This window comes from Ptychodera flava, chromosome 20 (genome assembly GCF_041260155.1).
Source record: "Ptychodera flava strain L36383 chromosome 20, AS_Pfla_20210202, whole genome shotgun sequence".
NCBI lineage: Eukaryota > Metazoa > Hemichordata > Enteropneusta > Ptychoderidae > Ptychodera > Ptychodera flava.
This window is the reverse complement of record NC_091947.1, coordinates 12,798,271-12,813,293: the sequence shown is the minus strand read 5'-3', so window position 1 is coordinate 12,813,293 and position 15,023 is coordinate 12,798,271. Positions and strand designations below refer to the sequence as shown.

The 15,023-nt window shown below is 37.6% G+C and overlaps 1 protein-coding gene across 2 annotated transcripts; it reads left to right on the top strand.

Moving 5' to 3' along the window:
* Positions 1–412: 412 nt before the first annotated feature.
* LOC139120063 (uncharacterized) lies at positions 413–6,618 on the top strand. 2 transcript variants are annotated; one of them, XM_070684114.1, is made up of 3 exons: positions 413–662; positions 3,253–3,464; positions 4,209–6,618. In XM_070684114.1, the coding sequence occupies exon 3, from the start codon at positions 4,247–4,249 to the stop codon at positions 5,153–5,155; it is 909 nt and encodes a 302-aa protein (XP_070540215.1). In that variant the 5' UTR covers positions 413–662; positions 3,253–3,464; positions 4,209–4,246; the 3' UTR covers positions 5,156–6,618. The 2 variants fall into 2 exon arrangements, with proteins under 2 accessions (XP_070540215.1, XP_070540214.1); XM_070684113.1 differs by lacking the exon at positions 413–662 and adding an exon at positions 677–1,058.
* Positions 6,619–15,023: the final 8,405 nt, after the last annotated feature.

Sequence of the window (15,023 nt, the reverse complement as noted above, 5' to 3'; positions counted from 1 at the left end):
CCTCGATGATATAGCATGTGGCCCTTGCAATTGGTGTTTTGTTGCCAGCGATAAAAGAAACCCGTTAACACGACTGGATTGCACGACTGCCGGGATGTGGACTAGAGTTCGCAACTCTCTTAATCAGGTCTTTCACCAATTAGTATCATCATTTTAAACAGAAAAGAGTTTATATTTTAACCGTCCAAGAATGAAAATTTAGCAAAAGGGATGTTCATGTCAGGAAATTCAGAAGTGCGTTGACTTATGTTCACGCGTTTCACTCGGTAAAACAATCCTCTGAGCTCTACATGTATTAACCGAATAAACGCTGGCACTAAGCTGCTTTCAAACCTTTGTTCACAAGAGTTTGTTAGAAGCATTGACCCTAGAGAAAGCTAGGGTCTGTGGTATTGGTAGAAGCTTATAACCATGGTTGTGAACCAGCTTCTACCGCTAGCCTATGGCTGCGTCCGTATCCTTCTCGGTTCGTTTTAAAGCTCGTTGAACATTAAGAAAACTTCGGAATTCTCCATGCGGTTGCTTTTAGGTTAATCAGTTTACTCGATGGCACAAGTTCTGATAATAATAAAGTTTGAAATCGCGAATTGTACAGGCAGGCGAACCGCCTGGGAGGTCAAAGGGCGAATGATAGGCGTGCACAGACCAGTCGCTATAATAAGGTGAGTACAGCGTTCTTTTGTTACCACACAATCCGATTTGACCGGTCATTTCCAAGTTTTAGCATGTGAATCTACAATAATTAGCTTTATCAAAAGTGTTGAAGGTCGTCATTGACCTAGTTCTGACTGTAAAAGTCGACAAGGTCAGGAAATTTTGAGTGAAATATTCCGTTTCCTCATGTCTGTGCTTCGAGAGCCACACCTTGAGCGACCCTAGTCTGAGTGCGTGCTATTGACAAAACAGACGGCAGTTCTTCGATGTGGCCGGGGTCACGTCACTTCTCGTTGTTTACAACAAAGCGTTTCCGTTACACCTTACTGTCCACGACATGGTTCAAACCACGTCAACTTGTTTGCCTGTGTCGCTGTATTGATGTGAGCATTATTCAAATTTAGGTAAGCTGTTTCGCCGTGGAGTTGTTCTAGTTAGTGTGTTATCAAAATGGGTCAGAATGGCGTATGCACGTAGCCGTGTATCTCAGGACTTGTACATAGCGATTGCAACCAGCGTTTCTGAGCTGGCCACAAAAGCCAGAGCGATTTATTGTATTTCGTGTACACAATACAAGTCAAACAGCAGGTTTAAAAGCTATATTTATAGCAGTTGACTTTCTAAAATGCCCATATCTTTGTCCGAACGCTTCAAGACTCAAACAATTTAAATGTAATTTTAAACATTAGTAAACCAAGGAGGTAGGAAGAGAAGAACAAAATGTACTATATCTATAACATGTCCTTGTGCGCCATTGACCGATATTCGACCTTCGGTACAGACCTTGAACATGTTTAATCTTAAACAACATGAAGACATTGGGGCATTAGTTATCTGACCATTTAGGTAGTGTGTGACTCTTAAGGTAGCGGTAAAGGCTAGAGCGTCAGTTATAAACTTCAATAAAACTATTAAAACATGAAAGTAGTCAACATTCTCTGTGGAATAAAAAAATCTAGACATTTGGGGTCATAAGCATTGCAGAGTTATAGCCCATTGAAACTTCTGAAAAACTGACCAAATAAGATGAAGTTGGGGAGTCCTTAGTGTATTAACTATGGTAGAGGTCCCCTAGCTTTTAAAAAATGTTTGAAAAGGGAAAGTCATTTTTACTGTTTTTCAGGAAAGTTTGACAAGGCAGTGCTTGCATTCAGAATGCGTGACTGCTATTATAAATGCATTTTTAGATTCTTTGAGTGTCAAAGAGGTGTCAAAAGTGAGATTAACCAAAAATACTGCTCTTTGACTTCAAAAGAGGGGTGCAAATATGGCTTGCTTTCAACAATTTTGACAGAATAACAGTTTTCCTACATAATTTTATACCAATTTAATCCAACCTTTGAAATGAGATATGGACATGGAATTTTACAGCTATTAACAAGGTTACAGATAAGATTTGTACGGCACAATTTTCCTGTATTTGAAGTACTTTTTGAAAAATCACATTTTGAAATTTGAAAGAATTTTTAATAATTTTTGATATGTAAACCCATGTAAAATCATAAAAACAAATTTTATTTACAAATCCTGCCGTACAAATCTTACAATTAATAGTGTCAACATATTTATAACTAATTTGGTAATATTAATTTATTATTGAATTCAAAGATGTAAAAAAATATGAAAAATTAAAATTTAATATTGATTGGTGTCATATTTCAAAATCATGGCTACAAATATACAATTTTTATATTCTTTGGAGAAAGAATATTAACTAAGGGAGTTATCCTGAAAATTTGAACTAAATATCTTGATTCTAACACTTGAAACTTGACATTAACTCTGAGAAAAGAATTGGTGCAAAAATAGCCTTTACCGCTAAAACCGTAACCTTTTGCCATAATTTCCCTCAATGAAACAGTCAGCCATTCTCTTACTGATTCAAGAATAAAAATCAGGGGTCATAGGGCAAAGTTTCTTAAAGAGCAACAAATTACCTGACACTGACATTTGCAATTAAAAATGGCCGCCACCTCAGAAAGAACTCTATTGCGAAACAATATTTTCGATTCTCGAAAAACTAACAGTGAAAATTGTTTTCACTCCAAACACGATTGGACCTAAGTTGGGATAATTGGATGATGAAGTAATGTCGATTTAATCTGCAAATGCAACCTCAACTACTTTTCTTTTTAAGTTACACACTTGTTTTTATGATCAATTTGTATTATTGCAACATTCAGCTATAGGGCACCTAACACTTTTGAGAAATTGAAAATATGAAGATCCAATTATCCCAAATTAGTTCCAATCGTGTTTCCGAGAGCCTGAAAATGAGCCCCTACTGGCGGTAGATCAGAATAAAATGAAACACACACACACACACACACACACACACACACACACACACACACACACACACAAAACACAAAGAAACCTGCGAGTCCGTATATCTGTCCCCGAGGCGCACTCTACCTTAACCTCGCAGAGGAAATAGTAAGAATTTGAACTAAATGAGCTTCACGTTTGCATGCAGGACTTGTAAAGTTGATGAATTCGAAACACCGTTGGGCTTGTCGCTGTGTTTTCCCGAACTTCATCAAAAGTGGAAAAAAGGGCCATTTAACAACCTGCGTCATTTTTACGGTTTTTTTTCAGTAAGTGATCTTTTCCGAATGATCTGCATTTCCAGCATCGCCAGCACTGAAGAGGACGTGTCTATATTCACAAAATATTTAACACGAATAACCCTCAAAGATCGCGGAATTGACCGCCACTAAACACCCTGCTTACCAACAATTACCTACCGATATGATGTGACGTCCTCAAGTATATTTCTGCAACTTCCTCGGTGACAGAGATTTTCACAGGTATGAAAGTTTATTCCAAGTCACAGCTAACGGTTCGCACTAAGGATTATGTTCCAGGATTATGTTCCTCAAAATCCACCACCACACGGCAAACTATATTTTTCTTTTGTTTTTTCTTTGTTCGTTGAGTCTCTCTAATTTCCCTGTCCTTTATCACATACTCTTTCGTCGTTCTCTTGCCTCCTGAACAAAAGAATGCTATTATCAACAGCCATAAATGGTTAGATGGTTGTATTTTTAAATACCTATGTTTACAAACCTTTTTGAAAGGTAACGTTCATTCAAATTACTAGGTGCAACGGATAGATCATTACTTTTATCGGACAACAAAGTTTAACTGTGAGAGATGCTATTAAATTATAACACTTAAACGGCCAGTGAGAGCTTTAATCGTATGTTAATATAGTACAATCGATAATCATTAATCATGTTTTAATGACTAAATCAAACATGCACGTTGATAGAAAAGATTACCATTTTTGATTTTCAACACAAAGACGATCATTCATGACGAAACACTACTTTCCACACACACACACACAGACACACAGTGAGACACACAGACACATACACACACGAAAAACAAACAAACAAACAAACAAATAAACACAGCATCCCTCCCAAAACACCTCAAAATCAACTGGGCATTAGACAGTCTTCGACATTTCTTCATAAGTTTGTTAATTTATAACAGTCTAATGGTCAAAAGTGTTTTATATGTAATTGTCCTTTCTTCTCTTGTAGTCTTCTCATCGTACGGAGAAACTGAAAAGTTTTAAAAGATGAAAAGTCGCAAAATAATCACTGTCGCCATCTTCGTTGTCGTCGTTTTTGTCATCCGGTCACTCCTCCGACTTGTGCCCTCACGTTTGCCAGGGAGCTGTGTCATCGACAAAATCAAGATTGTAGAGAGAGAAAAACAATGTTTATGTCCCGATAGGAACAAAGGAAAACCTGATGAGGGTAGCGTTACCGGATGTCTCGAAGACAATGAAAATTTCTTCATCGACAGGTACCACAAAATGTCAGCAGATTTTGTCAAATATCTTGACGACATCACGAATTATCATCTGAATATTGGAGTTCAATTTCGCCGGTCTGAAGGATTTTTGAAGGAGGCAGCCTTTTTGTTTGAATCCTGGGGCTACAGTCAGGGGTCATTCCGAGACCAAATAGTGGTCGATGTTGGCGCAGGCTCGCGCATGCGTGGTGTGTACTTCGAGAAAGCGAAACTGGTCGCAGTTGGACCCGTTATATCGAATTTGATGTATCTTTTGCCAAACGCAAATCAAAGTCGAACAAGTCACATGGATTTCAACGACAAGAAGGTTGTTTGGAAAGTTTTCCCACAATTCGCAGAGGTAAGAGCGTGCTCCATCGAAGGTAAAGCGGCCCTGGTCTACTCCATAAACTTCTTGGATCATTTAACCTTTGAACCCGAAGCCGCCTTCGAAAACATGGCCAGAATGCTGCTTCCTTGTGGACACAACGCCAGCATGGTGATATCTGCCGACTTGGACGGAGGCAACGGCGGGCAATTTCAGCATACCTTGTCGGATGATTGGATGGTTCAAATGGCGCAGAGATGCCGCCTTCTCGTTGTCAAGGCAACGCCACAGACTATGTACAACTCAAAAGATGCGTACAAAAGAGGCAAGGCATATACCTACATCTTTCGTAGGAAATGTTAGGGTAGTTAAAGGGACAATAACAGAAAAAATACTCCGAAAGTTACATGTATGGGTTTTCGATAATTTTATGCATTCATACTCTTCACGAAAACTCTTCAATAGAGCACCAGTGAGGTCACTATGGCTGTTGCCATGGTAACAGTACGAGAACAATTTTATAGAAATACAAGGGCTGCATCATCGTTATCTCACCTTTGCACTAGTCGACGAAATATCTATTTGTATGCGACCACAGGAATTTTTCCATACTATTTATGACGAAATTCTTGTGTGACTGTTACAAATGAGACTTGGGTTTATCAGATAAAACGGTTTTTGTAGGTTATCCAGCAAAGTCTGTGACATACCTGACAACTGAAGCGACCATAGAAAATTATCACACTCTGTTAGGTGTGATACGAGGCAATTACGCTTTCGATAGCTAGGTTTTATTGCAATGGGCCTGCCAGGGAGCAATTAGTAACAGATCGTGTTATTTCCATACATATTAGCCATTGACTAGCATCAGGCGACCGTCTTTTCTATAATATCTATCGAAATCCAATATCATTAGTGAGCGATACCACAGAAAAACCTACACTACATTGGTTTAATGGGAAAGGATTGGATAATTCCCTGAAAAAAAGATAACAGACAGGCCGAGACATAAATGTCGCTTGCCATCAACCTTGATTTGGGGGTGCTGCATAAATTTGACCAAACGCGTAATTCTCGTTCGTTATGCTTTAAAGGTTGGCGATGAGACAAATGTGTTTCCTGTCGCTGTATTTATTCTTTGTTCGGAGCTATTCTTGGAAGTGGAGTCACGTGATCATCGAAAAATGTCAATATTTATGAATTTATTGCAGAAAGGACATCTCGTCCGATTGCCATTCACGGACGACTCCCCAGCTAATTCGCATTCAGGGGCGACTCCCTAGCTAGACATCGTTCGGCCTCTCTGGCGGCGGTTTTTATTGCAACTAATTTGCTGGTAGTCAACCGTCTGGTTGGACTGGAAGAGTTATCGATCGCAGGTTAACAGTCGGTCGCCAAAAAGCATATATTTCGAGTCTGTCAGTGGCATCCTTGATACAACGCGGCCCGATACCTGTAAATCAACCGGGAAATCAACCTGGTTGTCTTGTTTGTTTTAGTCCCGACACTTGCGCACGATATCGCATCATTGTGATGGACGTCGCGTGCGGGACATTGTGTCGGTGCATACTCGAGTCCCTCCTCAACCAGTAACCTAAAGCAATTTTGAAAGTTAAATAAGACATGTCAGTACTACTTTCACTTTGAAGATAAAGTCATCTCACTATCTCACAGAAATGACCAACCTCAAAATTTACCTTGTGCCCTATCAGCCAAAGAAACTAGGTATACTTACTTATATCGTGACTTAAGTAGCGTTTGCAGAAGCTGTGATAAACCTATAGCAGATGCAAATGCCAGTGGCAGAAGAGCAGAGACAATCATATATATATTATATATATATATATATATATATATATATATATATATATATATATATATATATATATATATATATATATATAATCATATATATATATCATATATATATATATATATATATATATATATATATATATATATATATATATATATATATATGGTATTATATATTTTTTTGTATTTTTGCTATATTGTTGTTATACGAGCAAGTTACACGAAGCATTACGAAAACTTTCCCGGCTAGTAAACAGTCGAGAACTCTAAGTAAACCCCATCACAAGAGTGTTTTGGATGCGTCACATCTTTTCCGTGGTTCTGCTAAAGATTAGATCAGAAAATTCAGTCGTGTATGGGTTGGAGTTGGGCGAGACCCATACGCGACTGAACCTTTCAGTGTACTCAATAATAAATTGGGACATTTTATCCCGCTACTGGCGACAAAGACAAGTTACAAGAGATCGGCACGCCAGGTCCTGAAGAAGTCAGCTCTGTAAAATCGTTTTTGCATTCATGGCGGAAAACCATCAACTTGAAACTATCAACACAATGGATGTACATTCTGTGGCCCAGTTTCCGTACAGGCCCAGTTTCCGTACGTGTTGGCTTTTTAACCTCTTCCGGGTCATTTTCCGTTCGAATTGCATTGTGGGTTACAGGCTGCATCTCTGTCGATTGCTGCAATATCGGTAAGTATCACTTATGTGTGCCTTTTAAAAAATAATCACATTGTTTTTGTGAGCGCCTGTTAAAATCACGCAACTTTCATGGTACTTGCGAACGCTATGTCATATTCAAGGCATTATTCAAGAAATTCCGCAATACGCTCACACATATCTTGCACACTATAGAATCCGCCATCACTGTGTTGTTAGTTGTCGCCTGCAACTTTGTTTCAAAATATCAACGTGAAAGAATTTTAACTTGTGTTTCTGATTGCCGTTTATGGCCCAGTATCCGTTCGCAAACACGTGTCATTCCTTAATCGCGATTGCGAACGCTTATCTTCCAAATTCGAATATTATCTTTCCTTCTTTTTCCGGAGTGTTTTGTTGTAAGCGTACTATCAGTGTGAGTGACAGTTTTCGGACAGGGTAGTGAATTTCGCCCAAAGCCGTTTCATAAATGACGAGCACTACGAAATCTTATTACCATGCCCTTTTGAAACTCTATTGTGTTTATCCCCAAACTGTTAATACGACGGAAGTTGCCAAACTTTTGCCCCCATGTTGAGTGCATAGAAATCGGACTGCTATCGCAGTAATAGGACGACTCTTGAATGTGATCAGGGGCTAAATATTGATAATTTGAAACTTCAAAACTCCGATTTTTAATTTCGATATGTTCAGAAATATAAATATTTCGTGATAATTAGTTACGGTTAACCCATGGACGACTCAACCGTATTTCGACGTGTTTTGCGCTTACCTAGCGGACGTATGGGCTGTCTCTGTGTGTTGCTTACGGCACCTTGTATCGTACTACAGTCTGGCTAACTTTGCCAAGTTTGCCGTGCCCAAAATAGCTTCTATCTAAAAAAAACTATCCACAACAGGACAGGAGCATCACTTGACTTGTGAAACCGTACGGAGCGAAGTGAGTACCGTACAACGAACAGCATGTCATTAAATGTCCGAAAATTGAGGTCGTCGGAAAACTGTCACACTAGCACTGAGTGTATTCATCACAAAGTCTAGTTTATATACCGGTAGAGGCCCCACCTCCATGTTCAGTGATTTAAGTTAAACAAAAATAATATTACGATCTTCTCAATCATATTCTGCTGGCGATATTGATTAATATTCTTATTATTTTACCATACGTTTTATTCCCTTTATTTTCCTTTCATAAAGTGTAAAGTTTACATGTATAAGAAAACCTTTTTCCCACTCTGTTTGTAACTACTATAAAACAGTGTTTCCAAAAGTGATGCACGATGAGACAAACATAAAAGTTATCACGTTTTATGTCATCTATTCATTACGATCAGAACCATGGAGGTACAGAACAGTCAGAACAATGGTTGCTATTCATTGATTTATCAACACAAAGATTTCATAACACTTTTAAGTGAATATCACTCAAACCATGCTTTATTTTTCTCAGTGTGTATCCTTCCTTTTCTATGCAGGGAGCATAAAAAATCTGGTGGGGATTCTTCATGCAACATATTATCTATTTATCTATTAAATCAATAACTGATTCATAATTTAAGTTCGAGTTATGGAATATGTAACTTATACTAAGACATCAACTGATGGCTGTGAAGTTAAAAAATGGATTTCTTGTTTTTATTTTAGGATGTCTTGTTTCGTAATTGAAAAAGTGTTAAGTAAAATGAGGATAGTATGGATAAAAGAAGTGAGAAATTCTTAACCCCATGACTGATGTCTCGTCCTAATCCTAATATTACTCTAAAATTTTATTGATGTGCAATAATTCAAATTGAAAATTTTTGCTGCTAATATCCTGGTGAACGAAATCATATTTCAGATGTTAACTTTGAATTGACATCATGAGAAAAAGAATACCGTAATGTGTTATTAAGCTTTGAAATGTGTGACTGGTATATATAAAATTCCCTTTTTTGTGCTCAAATGTATTAAACTAATTTATGTATTTAGTGCATGGAATATGTTAATCATCATAGGTACTATTTTCATGTATGCACGCCTTGTTTCTACAACAGACTTTATTCACAACCATAAATAAACACTTCCATTTCTTACATTTTACAGGTACCATGTTGAAAGAAGCGTACCATGTTGGATAGTTGGGTTCAAAAAGTCCTTGGTCTGGGAGGTGGATTCTATGGAAAGTCTATGGCACTTTAAGGGTTAAGCATGTAATGATTTTTAACATTATGAAAGTGTCATAATGTCAATGTTCATATTCCTTTTTAAAATAAGTGATGTAAAATAAACACATGTATTGCAGAATTATAAAATGACCGATGACTTGTCTTTATTTCCCTCTGTGATCTTATCATCATAAAACAAGGACCAGTAAAGTTGCAGTTTCCAATATTAAAATATACAAAAGAGTGAATCTTTTTAATACATATAATTGAAGAGAAAAATATTTTAGAAAAGTAATAGACAAATACTAAATAAGGGAAACCATTTGATTTTGAGGGGGGTGGGATCGACAGATGAAGAAGAAGAAGGAAAAGAAGAAGGAAAGAAAGAAAATTGATCAGGTAATGTCTTGAGAAGAAAAAATTGATCATAGTATACCAAAGAAAAAAAAAACATTTGTTCAGCAATGTGGGAAATCTGACTGTCATTATATGGAGATGCAGCTGCATAACAAGGCACTAAAATTTTCAAAATAATAACAACAATAATAATATTAATTTATTTATTTATAAAGCGATTTAAAGTGTGATTAGAGACGCTAGGTAAAATACAATCAACATTATAAAAGGTAACAGGATTTAAAAATCAAAACAAAAACATCGATACAATGGATGAGTTCATTTAAAAGCAGAATTAAAAAGACTTGTTTTAAGACTTGGCAGGCTTGTTGAGCGACGAACAACAATCGGAAGGTTATTCCATAAAAAGGGGGCGGCAGTACTGAAGGTACGGTCCCCATTCTTCGCGACCTGCTTTGACAATCTGTTTTTCGGACGTACAAATTAACCATGCTAGAAAGATAACTTGGACCAAGTGAATGGATACACTGATAGATGAAGATAAGAATCTTAAAAACAATACGTTGAGAAACAGGCAGCCAATGCAACTGAGACAAAATTGAGATGATATGCTCAGTGACTCCTGAGGGAGTTACAATTCTAGCAGCCATATTCTGAATACGTTGAATGCGATTGAGTATTTTCGAAGACAATAAAGAAGAGCATTACATCACAAAAGCATGAATCAACTATATCTGAATTAGAAAGATATTTGCGAATACTTGCAATGCGTTTTAAGTGAAAAATAACTGGGCGGCAGATATTGTTGATATGAGGGTACATCGTAAGACCGGAATCCAGGATAACTCCAAGACTCTTTGCCTGACTTTGAACAGGGATCAAGGTGTCACCGACCCGTATCTCCCCTATTCTATCGTCAGAAACATTACTGGAAAATGCAGAGAAATTTATAAATTCAGTTTTATCATCATTCAAACAAAGGAAGTTTGCAGACATCCAAGACCTAACGTGTGAAATACATAATTCAAGATTGCTAGCCATCACGATGAAAGGCATCATTGATCTCGAAAGACATATATAATGAAGAATCATCGGCATAAAAAGTACAGCGTGTTTAAAATCTGTGGGTACAATACCATTACATGATTATGTAGGATAATAATACCTGTAGGATTTATGGATGCTTCAGGATCTTAGTAGGCATTGGATCTCGGCAACATGTGGACAAAGGAGATGACTGAATGGTACACAAGACTTCCTCAGTGGTTATTGGTGCAAACGTTTCGAAACGACACTCGGGTTTCAAATCGCAGATCGGTGACAAGCTTTGACGGTGATCGAAGCTCGTCGGATGACTGGCTCAAGTTCAAAACTAGATACTTCACACAATGTAAAAGGAAATCTGCAAAGCGATTGTCGATTTCTGAGGGATTATTATGTTTGCTAGGGAGATAAACAGATCTCTGAGGTTGGCCGATTAACCGTTCAATGATATTAAACAACTGTTTCTGGTTGCCTTTGCTATGAATAATAGTCACGTTTGGCATTTTCAATTAGGCGAACAACGTTGTCCGCAGCTCTCTGTAAATCTGTCAATGTACTTCTAGTTTAGATTTTCTCCAAATCCGTTCAGCTTTCATTCTTTCTGATCTTGCATTCGTAACAGACTTTGTAATCCATGGTGCTGGTTGTCTATTTTGAACAAATTTCATACGCGTAGAGGCATGGGTATCAAATGTGTCCAATGTCCAATTTTCTCATACCTTGGTGTTTGGCTGAAGCTGAATCGATGATGAGACACGGCGAATGAATCAGTGGGAAAACAATATTACATATTTCTGGATATTATGCGCTGCTGGTTTTCTGCATAGCAATGGCGATAGTCAACAGTGAAAAGCAAAGGAAAGTAATCAGATATGGCATAGGATAGGTTCAACTCGGATGTCGGTAATGGTAGTATCATCAATGCGTGTGATTATGTGGTCTATAGGTATGACCAGCGCGATGAGTGGGACAGAGATCCATTGACGCAGGGAGAAAGCGTCAAGAAGATCACGGTACTTCCCTGCACTTGTGCCGTGCAATTGCGATCGTCGACATGGAAGTTAAAATATCGAATGAAGTTAAAATATCCAACGATGATTAATGGCGAATTTTTGTCAAGATGGGAGGACAGAAAATTCGTAAAATCCTCAACGAAACCATTGACAGTAAGACCGTTTGTCTTATTTGGTGGAGGGCGGTATACAGTGACAGCAGTTATGTCTGATGACTGAGGAATACATGGTAATGTCTGATTTCTTTGCTAGCATTCCTGATATATATATATATATATATATATATATATATATATATATATATATATATATATATATATATATATATATATATATATATATATTTGTGTCCATAGCAAAGAAGGCAGTTTTCTTTGCCAGGTTCATGGTAGTGATCTATCTGATGAGAAAATGCAGATTCCGTATCTACATAAATCACGCAAAAAATCTGCATTGCTTCAGCATGTGGAAAAAAATCAACACAGAATATACAATAGTAAACCAAATTCTTGGCAGAGTGGTTGGAAAAAAATTGCTGTCATACCAATTTCCTCACCCCATCCCCCTAAATCGAATGGTTCTCCGCTAAGGCCCTTCAATAAAATTATTTTGTTTGCCATCCGCAAATTTCTTTTACTTCTATACCTCCTTGCCAGGAGGGAAAAATCACACACACACATGCACAGAAATGAAATGATTCTCTTCTTAATGGTTTCTCAGTAAAGAGTATGGAAATTCAAAATATGTTTGAGATGTACATGACTTTTCATTTTCAGCAACAAACATCATTGTATTACTGACTTATAAAATTTAAGTATACTAGAGATTTTTCAAGTTAAGAGCTATTTTCCAGCTTATCTCTGTATTTAAATTGGAAATCTAACAAAATACACATGAAGTCCGTTGATCTTTTTATGAATCAATTTTTCATAGTAGAGAGTAGAAACAAAGGACGCTGCACTGGATGAAATATTATGATATCGGAGTATCATGCGAGTTGTTTTGTGTTTAAAATGGAAGCCTATGTGTCTATTAATAGAATAAAATCCTAAAGATCCCAAAATATCGCTCTTTTGTGCCTTTCATCGCATTTTCAAATTGTGTACGGTATTTGGATACAACTGTACGGAATCTGGGCCACTAGAGGGCGGTAGCAAAGTCCGCATGGCGACCCCTGACCCCAACCCTGACCGACCAAACTCGTTGTGAATGACGAAAGACAAATTTTTTACATATAGTCGACATTTAACGATAACAGAGGCATCACAGTCACTGTAAAGTGATTATTTTAACAAAGCGTACGGAAACTGGGCCACTGAGTGTACATTTTTCATCCTGCTCTCGTCACTTGTGCAGTACATTAATATTGTACTTGAAAACGTCCCATATTGCACAGTCACCGAAATAATTTCATCTTAAGAATTCAGTGATATTTGTAATTCAGCGATTTTCATTTAGTGTTGACTGGAATTTCTTGTTCTGGTCCCTGAGGGATGTATAAATCTACAATATATACTTTTTGTTCTTTTTTTTGAATAATGTAACTATTGTTATTATGGACGGATTTCACACTTCCAGCATTAAAATACACTTTACGAATAAATGCCTATATTGCATGATCAAGTTGAAGGAATGAAATGAAGCGAAATAAGTATAGGTTTATGTTCCGGAAAAATAAAATATGGTTATTAAAAGATTGCAATCATTGGGCCACTTTGCCTAGAACTAATCAATTAGAATCAATTTTTTAATTTCATTTCTTGCTGTTCGCAGGATGTTAAACAAGATTGTGAAACTCTCACTTTGAAAAATGTTTTGATCGACCCGGCATCTGAAGTGATCTGGTTTCACAAATCAATGGTACCATGGTGTTTTGAGGGTCAAGCTCTCGTTCAGTTCACGGTGAACATTCTACACAGAGGCGACGATCTTTCCCCGTCTGAACACAGCGCCGCCCCTGCTCCGAATCGACACACCCTAAATGTAATTTCGTTTATCACCATGATCTATAGACACCTAACAGCATTCCTGGTTCAGCGTAGAGGTGATACGGTGGTGTTGCAGCGTCATAATCATTACGACAACACTGCGCATGGCACGGTGTCAGTGACTGTGCTGTCAGACTTAATTGATATCCCCATGTTATGGTGCCTATTTGTTACAAGGGTAATAAAACATATTCTATTTCATCAAAACTTACACAACCGTTTAGCCAAAATAACTGTCCAAAATTTCTCACCCCCAAAATAACACAGTAGCTTTCCGAAAGTTCGTAGTTGGAAAGTGCGCCCTCATATCGAGCAGTTGTTATTTTGTTCTTCAATATCGGAATTCACTTGAAATCCTTTCCACTCGTTCCCACTCTTTAACGGATAAATGGTTACATATCTCGATTGTATAGGCCAAAAAGAAGCGTATCTCTAACTATCCTGCCGGTGAAAAATAAAGACAGCGTGGCCGCAAAGCATTTACAGAGGACATACACTGTGAAATGATCTGTGTGACATGTTTCTAATTTTGTTCTGAATCTCAGTACATTCAGTCCTGCAATTCTGATTCTGGTTTGAAAAATTCGATCAAATGATGCAATGCAGATTTCTGATTGCAGATGCAAAATCTGAAGAGACTTCGTCACTTAACAGCTAGCAATAGTTATACATTCAGAATGTGCCTTTAATAAGCCACCTTGAATGCATTAATAACTAAGATTCGTATCTATTCTTGCCTTACCCGCATATATCTCGTCCCAGTTGATTGATAATAGGCCTAAACCATCTCAAGTTAGACTTGCCACAACAGAAAGAGAAATTATGCGTCAGTAACCCATCGTATCTTTTCCACTGTTTGTAGACCACCAAGATCAACTTCCAAGATGAGCTAATCACTTCGCCGTTGACAAACACCGGTTCCACAATAGCTCATATACAGCGCCCTCATTATTTGTGGTACGACGGCTTTCCTTTTTTCACAATTTAGGGACTGGTCAGTTTCTTCGGCATGGGGGGGGGGCCCGGTGGATTATTTTTTGCCGACGTCAAAAAGTGGCTGACCCCCCCTATTCCAAATTTTGAAAACAGGGTGACCCCCCCTTCCAAATTTCTAAAACAGGGTGACCCCCCCCGGGCGCGACAAAGGTAAAACAAAAGATGGACATAAATTATATATATATATATATATATATATATATATATATATATAT

Coding starts and splice junctions, on each gene's coding strand:
- LOC139120063 (XM_070684114.1), top strand. CDS start 4,247: ATGAAAAGTCGCAAAATAATCACTGTCGCCATCTTCGTTGTCGTCGTT.